The following is an 8,217-nucleotide window of genomic DNA, read 5'->3' on the forward strand; positions in this document are numbered from 1 at the left end:
TCTCGTTTCCATCTTCTTTTTTCTTTTCCATCTCACTTGTGACAGCAATTTGTTACGTCTTTGGTAGTTTGTTAATTTTCCGTAAAAATTCTCTCCGAGGAACTTCAGTGATACAAGTCCTTTCTTAAATAAAACTAGTTTATTCTTTCTCAATATAACTTTGCGATACACTTAATTAATCCACTATAATTCACAACGATTCATGCATTTTACTTACGGTCACTACCGTTCACTTGACTAAATTATCTGTCTATCTGCAGTTATATATGCCGTCACTCTTCATCTTCGCTTTATTTGCCGGGCTTATATACAAAAATAGAGGGCGTCTGGCAAACATTAGAGTTGCCAGGAAAAGTCATGATCCTTCTAGAAACTCATGACCTGTTATCAGGATCACGTGACTTCCACTGTCGTAACAATATTAACACTTCAACCGCAAAACACAAACACTTGACTGTAGTTTTTACTGATTAAATATTAACACTTCAACCGCAAAACATAATTACCTGAGTTTAGTTTTTACTGGGCAAATATCAACACTTGAGCCGTAAAACACAATCACTTGACTGTAGTTTTTACTGATTAAATATTGTTACGACTGTGGAAGTCACGTGACCCTAGTAACACGTCATGAGATTCTAGAATGATCATGTCTGTTCGTGGCAACTCTAGTCTTCTCTACTCGCCCTCTACCGGCAAATGAAGTGACGGCATATAGATAGATAATTGCAGACGGGCAGAGACGGATAATTTAGTTAAGCGCAGTAGTAAAGCGCGTGAATCGTTGTGAATTATAGTTAAAGTGACTTAAGAAAGGACTTGTGTCGCTGAAGTTTCATCGGAAATAAATTATACGGAAAATTAACAAACGAACAGACGCGTAACAATATTAACACTTCAACCGGAAAACACAAACAGCAGACTTTTTATTTTACTGTATAAATATTAACACTTCAGCAGTACAAGAAAATCAGCTGCCATTGTTTTTACTGATGACAAAACCTTGTCGAAACGTTGTACATGGGCTTTTATGTTAAACTCATATTAAAGTTTTTGTCATTACCAATTCAAGCCGTCTCCAAGCATTATTAGTCTCAAAGTGGGTTCCTCATCATCGAATTTAATTCGTACCGAGTTACCACTACAAAAACAGGGAGTACGTGACTGTGTTTTATTTTCAGTTTTAGTCATTGAGAATCTTTGTGGACACTGGCCGAGATTCAGATGAAAACGCTACGTTCCACTATTTTTATTTTATTTTGACATTATTTAAACCATAAGTAGGCCTAGTAGTAGTATTAAGTGTTTAAGAAGCTATATGTATATATCATTATATGGTTATACCACGATTGCTCATGTGTTCATAAGAATTCACATTTCGTGTTACGTAGGTGGGCTTTGTGGTATAATAGACAAAGACATTAGTTTCATGATACCAGGGTCAGATGCTAGAATCTAGCCTGTGACAAGTGATTTTCTTGTTTTGAGCAATTTTTCTTACGTATTTCTCTTGTGAGATGAAACTTATAAGTTAATTTTTTCAACTTTGACTGATTGTACAATGAATGGATCATAATTAGCAGAGATAGGTGTATTATATTTTCTACATCATCTACGTTAATTAGTTTTGGTTAGGTTATAGTTAATAGGCTAGATTTGGGTAATTTAGGTTAGTATGTGGCACACTTAGTTGGAAGTAATAATACAACTGATTTTCATATGCTATATAGATACAGCAGTCGTATATCTATTGTTTGAAGCCTACTTACATAACTGTCTCATATATGCTCTGGCGCACTCATAACTTGTTTTCATGATTACATAAACTAAAATGAACAGTGTTGTAGAGGTAACCATGCAGTTAAACTAGGTAACTGTAAATTAGTCAATTATCTGATTACTCTGGTATATAGTGAGAAATATAGATAGCATAATTGACAACCATGTAGCTGTTTTCATTTGAATCTATACATATATATATATATAAAACCTCAGTTTGTGGTATCTATACAAATAATGATACCTTGTAAAAGTACAAGTAATCCATTGGAAGTTTCTTCATCATTAATCTCAGCTTGTGATTGAACAAGCTGACTCAATCAGCTGTTAAGGCTAATGTATTTGAACGTGCTCTACGAGAATGTTGTCCAATGTTTAAGATGCTAGCAAGGAACCATGATAAACAGAGACTCCAAGTAAAAGAAAGTTTGTTCATTCACAAGCTGAGCCCTGATGTTATTGTTACAGAAACTGCTTGTAGATTGTTTTTATAAAAATGTTGTTTGTTGTAAATCATTTCATTATGAGATCTTATCTATGTAGAAATAGGCTGCTACCTTAGAGGAAGATGAAGTGAGCTGTTGGTACAGTTAGTACTTGAATGATATTTATTATGTAAGATGAAAACTGTGATATACACTCAACTGTGTGCCCCAAAAACAATGATAAAGATTGGTAAATTGTATTGATTTATGGTATAAAAATGCATGTAATATATCTTTAATTTCAGACAGCAAAACGAGAGAACGGGTAAACTAGACACAAGTGAAGTTGAACTCCAGTTTTTCGATTCCTGCTACATGTTGAAAGAGGAAGAGGATGAAAAGTGGAGTGGTTGGTTAAAGCCCTCCTGTATTCCTCTCACAATTATTCTTATCTTAATCCTATTGGTGGTGGTTCTTCCTCTTCTAGATAATGAAAAAAATGACGACGATTCATCAGCAAGACTAAGCGACTTGACATACTTAAGAAAAAACTGTAATAGTCCATGTGTGTAAGTAGTAACGTTTTTAATCTGACAGTAATATTCAACGGTACAATGATTAATTATATGTGTATGTACTTACAATAATATGAGTAAGTATGCAAGTCTGTTTAATACTCTATAAAAACTTCATGGAAAATTCTACACAAAACTTAAGCAGTTTGATAAATTCATGCATTTTGTGCTTTGTTATATAATCAGTGGAATAATTTTGGGTAACCTGTTAAATATTTTTATACATTAGTGTATGTTATCCAAATAAGTATTTTTCATACCATGGACTTTCTTGGAGTCTTATACTAAATGCTGGATTGGACTTGAATAATATTGTCAATTATTGGAACTTTAATATGTGAAAACTTAATTTTCCTATATACAGTTTTTTGTATCATTCACAATAAGCTATGTTACTTAATTGTTACATTTTATTAACTTTCAGTACCTGTACTGTGAAAATAATAAAATCTGATACACACTTAATTATTGAATTTTGATATTCATATATTACTCTGTGGATAATTAACTTTAGGTGTCCCTGGGTTATAGAAACATTAAGTTTATAATATATATATATATATACACACACACTACAAAACATTCGTGGTCAGGTTAGTGTACTTTTTTAAATACAGGATTTTTAGAATAATACAAAAGAACTAATCACAGACACTGAAATCTATAAATCCACTTGTCTTAGAACTAACATTAGTTAATCCTTTATTAAGTATGGCCTATATTCAATAATGAGATAAATTACCACTGTAACTTGTGTATGTTTTTTATTTAATTTAGTCCCAACTAAACTTTACTGTACTCAATACGATCAGTAAATAAACTTATAATATTATTCTACAGCCTAACATCAGACCTTTTTAAAAACTTTTAAGTTTTTGTATAAAATGTCTACTCAAGTATATTTACATTCACCTTTTGTTTACATCCATTGAAAGGTAGTGAATGTACGTTTAGGTAGCAGTGTTTGCATGCGTGGTCAGGACAGACAAAATCTGAGTATTATTATAATAGATATATGCTTATATGTGTCTACGTAGCTTGAATACTAAAGGTTACTAGAAAATGGATACATGCAAAATATTAAAGAAATACATGACTCTGCTTCATGGTTTTGAAATTACATTATAATGAATTATTATTGTGAAGTAAAATTAGTTTTATGATTAGCTTATGTTCATTGTATTAAAAGAAATGCAGAGAAATGCTTATGTGTGAATTATTTTTAGTGAGAAAACATTTTAAACGTTTTAGTACTTCTTGTTATATATTTTTTATGATTTTAAGAGATATCATAGTATAATAGTATAATCATAGTAGTTAATCTCTCATTTCAGTTTTCAACTTGTTGAAAGTATTCCAGAAAATCTCACATATACAAAAGGTTCACCTCTACACCCATCTATATTTGAAGGATGGCTTGATTTAATTGAAAAAGCTGAGAAATCTATCGATATTGCCTCATTTTACTGGACACTACGAGGTGATGATGTTGTTCCTGACCCATCTGCTTGGGAGGTGAAGAACTGACCAGAATAAAGTCTAAAGCAATCCTAATATTTTGTGGTTGAAATCAAATATGAAGGGTTATATCTTCTTACCAAAAACTGTTGTATTTGGCCTTATTCAATATAAGAGGTTAAAGTTAGCAAAACTTAGTGGTGTATGTATGTTAAAATGGCGAAAAGTAGGGTGAGTATTAACTCCTTAAACCCAAGCAGGTGCTGCCAGTGTGCCCCAAAATCCTGATTTACTCATCAGACAGTGACAGCATCCGATAACAGTTATGTCTCCTTGGCAGAAAACTAATGCAAACCATTTTATTATCCAAAAAATCGACAAAATTTAAATTTTATAAGATATGGTGATAATTATTAAGAAATCATGAAAATAATATCGGCAGAATGCTAGAAAATTATGGGTTTAAAGAGTTATAGAAATTAAAGTAATAGGTATAGTGGGGGGTTTTGAATTTTTTTTTTAGTCATGTAAAAGCCTTGTTTATTAGATGTTGAGTAATATTGAACCCTTCATTGAATATTTATTTATTTTAGAATATTTAAACTAGTATATACTATAAATATATTTTAAAGTAGTAAACGTTTAATTTGATTTAATATTGATGGAAGAATTTTAAACAGTTTCTGTTAACCCTTTCTATACGGATCACAGGTGAAAGACCATGTCATTTCATTTGTTGACTCACATTCAAAATTTTATTGAACTACTATTTCATGAATTTATGTTAATAAGTCTGATATCAAACTGTAGATTATAATTCAAATGTTAGTAATATATATATTACTCAATTTCTTAATTTAAAAGTAAATATTAAAAAAACAGATAAACATAGATATTTTTGGGTGTCACAGAGTACATTGAATGCAGCATTAGTTCAAATTAGATGTTTATGAAGTCAAAATACAAAGTCTATAGTTTCGAGTGAATTAGAAACTCAATTTATCAATATTGACAAGCTAGAATATAAAATAAGAGCCTCTTATCTTTTCTGTTTCCTAAGATATTGCTCATGTAATAAATCAAACATAGTGGCATCCCGCTCACCTCCTTCCATTATTAGAAAAGCTTCCTTATAAACACTTACTTCTATATATATGAATAACCAATCACAAGCTCAGAATGCCCCCTAGTGGTTTTGTTAGCCTTTCTAACATACCTGGCATCATTTCTTTCTTTTGAACGAAGATTTCAATGAGGTAGGTTGTATCTTTAGTCTGCTCGAAATTTCTTATTTTTTTAGAGTAAAATACATATTAGTTAAATTATAAATTATAGTTGAATTTTTTGTTTTTTTTTCTGTAGTAATTTATGGTTTTTTTAGTTAAAATGGTTATGAGGTTGATTCCAAGGACCGAGCCTGGGTTGAAAGAGTTAATGATTATCTGATCATGTTAGCCCGAACTGGTGAGTACTTCGTAGATGGAGAGTGCATACCTGCATATAGAACTTAGAAATTTAAGTAAAATAATAGTTATAAGTCTATTACAAAAATTGTCCACTTAAAATTATTTTAAGATTGATATATTTTCATTTTGTAAAACTTATTAAGTGTAATTTGCAAAGAATAATGAAAAAAAGTCCAAATTTAAACTTATGCACAGATTCAAAGAACCTTGCCTTTCAGAAATGCACATTTTTTAAAGAATTTTTTCTGTCCATCCCAAAGCATAAGTTTTCATTTGCTAAGAAAATGTCATCCCCTGAGAAAGAAATTAACAAGTCATATTTTTCTTGTGTTTCCACTCTCTCCTAGTTTAATTATTACAAACCTCCATTCTCACCATTTTCTGACCTCACAACAAATTGTGTGAACAGCTACTAATGAAACATAATTTTGAAAATAGCTACAGACTATAAACACCATTGGCTAGAGCAGATTATAAACTATTCACATGAATTAGGGTATATAAAATTGTATGAGAAGTGTAGGAAAGCAACAAGATGAAAATTGGAATTTAATTGGAAGTTTAGATGACTTGGAAACAAACCACAGAGTCCCCCATAGGGACAGCAGTAAGTTTACAGGCTTACTAGTCTAAAATACAGGGTTTGATTTCCTGCGGTAGACACCGCAGATAGCCCAATGTCTCTTTGCTCTAAAAAACACAGATTTGTAAATTTGTGTATAGTTTCTTGGAATGTTTTTTTTTTTATTATTGGAAATGTTTGTATTAAATTATATTTGTTTGAAAGCTATAAAAATTTTCTTCACTGATAAGATATGTAAACCTAGTTACATTTAGAGGGTATGGTAGGCAACAGAAAAACATCCAAATTATTCGATTCTGTAGTTATTTAATATTTTTATTAAGTTTGTTGTACTCAAACAACATAGATAAGTAATTTGATGTTATCTATAGAAAATAAACTATATTTATTAGATATAAATTGACCTTGATCAAGATTATGGTTACTTAACCTGATCTAATGGCATTTTGATGGGTCAAGTTGTAGGTCAGTTCTTGTCGTGTTCTTTATACAGCCAATGACTACTGCAATTGGAAAAATAAAGTATCAGAATAAATATGTTTGTGAAGATCAATCAATTTGAAACTGATTTTTTACATAAAATGAAACATTTTTATCAGTAATTTAAAAAAATTAAATTTTAAGATGAAAGGAAGTACGTTTTAAGATGAAAGGAAGTATGTTTTAAGATGAAAGGAAGTATGTTTAAAGATGAAAGGAAGTATGTTTAAAGATGAAAGAAAGTATGTTTAAAGATGAAAGGAAGTATGTTTAATATTTGTCATCAAGGTTTTGGAAAATTTCACAGCATTAAAAAGTTTGAAAATGGTAATCAAGTTCAAAACTACGTATCATTTAGAAAGTTTTAACTAAGATTCATACAGTTTGGTCAAGTATTTCTAGTGTGAGAAAAAAAAATGTCAAGGAATATCAATGACATCCTCCCTCCCAAGTCTAGAAAGGGTTAGCTCAATATTTTACGATTTTGTGGTTTCAGAGGTACAGCTTTGTTGATGATGTTATCCTTTCATAGGGTGAACGTGTTTTTCAAGAACTTCTTCATGCCGGAAATACACGAAACATTAATATTAGGATTGCTCAAAACAAGCCATCAATATATCAACCAAATAAGGATACTGAATACTTAGCAAGAAAAGGTAACTTTGGAAGATTTAATTAGTTATTTTAACTTTTTATTCTTATGTTTGTAAAAGTTCAATAAAAGTATTGTTAGTTCAAACATCTTTGATTCAAACAAAAATGTCATTATATAATTTTATAAATAATTCCTAATAATCTTTTGTTTGTATACAAAGCTGGATGCTGTATACATAATTTCATAGTTTTTAAGAAGTGTTCATGTGAAACAGGAAAAGTTATAAATCAAGACATTTGACAGTTAAAACAGTCTCTGTTGATGGAATATCTATACAGCTGTTCAACGAAGGTGAGATAGAACAACTGTGCACGTTTATCTGATAGTTAAAACAGTCTCTGTTGATGGAATACGTACAGCTGTTCAACGAAGGTGAGGTAGAACAACTGTGCACGTTTATCTGATAGTTAAAACAGTCTCTGTTGATGGAATACGTACAGCTGTTCATTGAAAGTGAGGAAGAACAACTGTGCATGTTTATCTGACAGGTAAAACAGTCTCTGTTGATTGAATACGTACAGCTGTTCATTGAAGGTGAGGTAGAACAACTGTGCATGTTTATCTGACAGTTAAAACAGTCTTGTTGACAGAATACAAACTGTTTGTGTGTGATTGATGGAGAAAACTGTGCACATTTGTCCAACAGTTTCCAGTGTTGTTGATAGAGTACATACAGCTGCTCATATAGGATGAAGAAGATTAAACATTCTATAGTGATTGAAAAGATAAATATGAAATGCTAAACTTAATATTGTTGCATCAGCGAGGTCACGTGACTAATGTCACGCCACGTTTC

The 8,217-nt window shown here is 31.0% G+C and overlaps 1 protein-coding gene across 7 annotated transcripts in view; it reads left to right on the forward strand.

Annotated features, from left to right (window-relative positions):
- Window positions 1-1,033: 1,033 nt before the first annotated feature.
- Window positions 1,034-8,217, forward strand: part of LOC106468753 (phospholipase D3-like) — a 44,985-nt gene continuing 37,801 nt past the window's right edge. Inside the window, exons 1-4 of one of the 7 annotated variants that reach the window (XM_013929197.2) lie at window positions 1,034-1,156; window positions 2,510-2,773; window positions 4,114-4,294; window positions 7,299-7,422. In XM_013929197.2, the coding sequence (XP_013784651.1) occupies window positions 2,580-2,773; window positions 4,114-4,294; window positions 7,299-7,422 (499 nt within the window). In that variant the 5' untranslated portion in view covers window positions 1,034-1,156; window positions 2,510-2,579. The other 6 variants (XM_022397114.1, XM_022397113.1, XM_022397112.1 and 3 more) reach the window with 6 other exon arrangements.

The sequence above is a fragment of the Limulus polyphemus genome, unplaced genomic scaffold, assembly GCF_000517525.1.
Source record: "Limulus polyphemus unplaced genomic scaffold, Limulus_polyphemus-2.1.2 Scaffold3148, whole genome shotgun sequence".
Taxonomy (NCBI): Eukaryota; Metazoa; Arthropoda; class Merostomata; order Xiphosura; family Limulidae; genus Limulus; species Limulus polyphemus.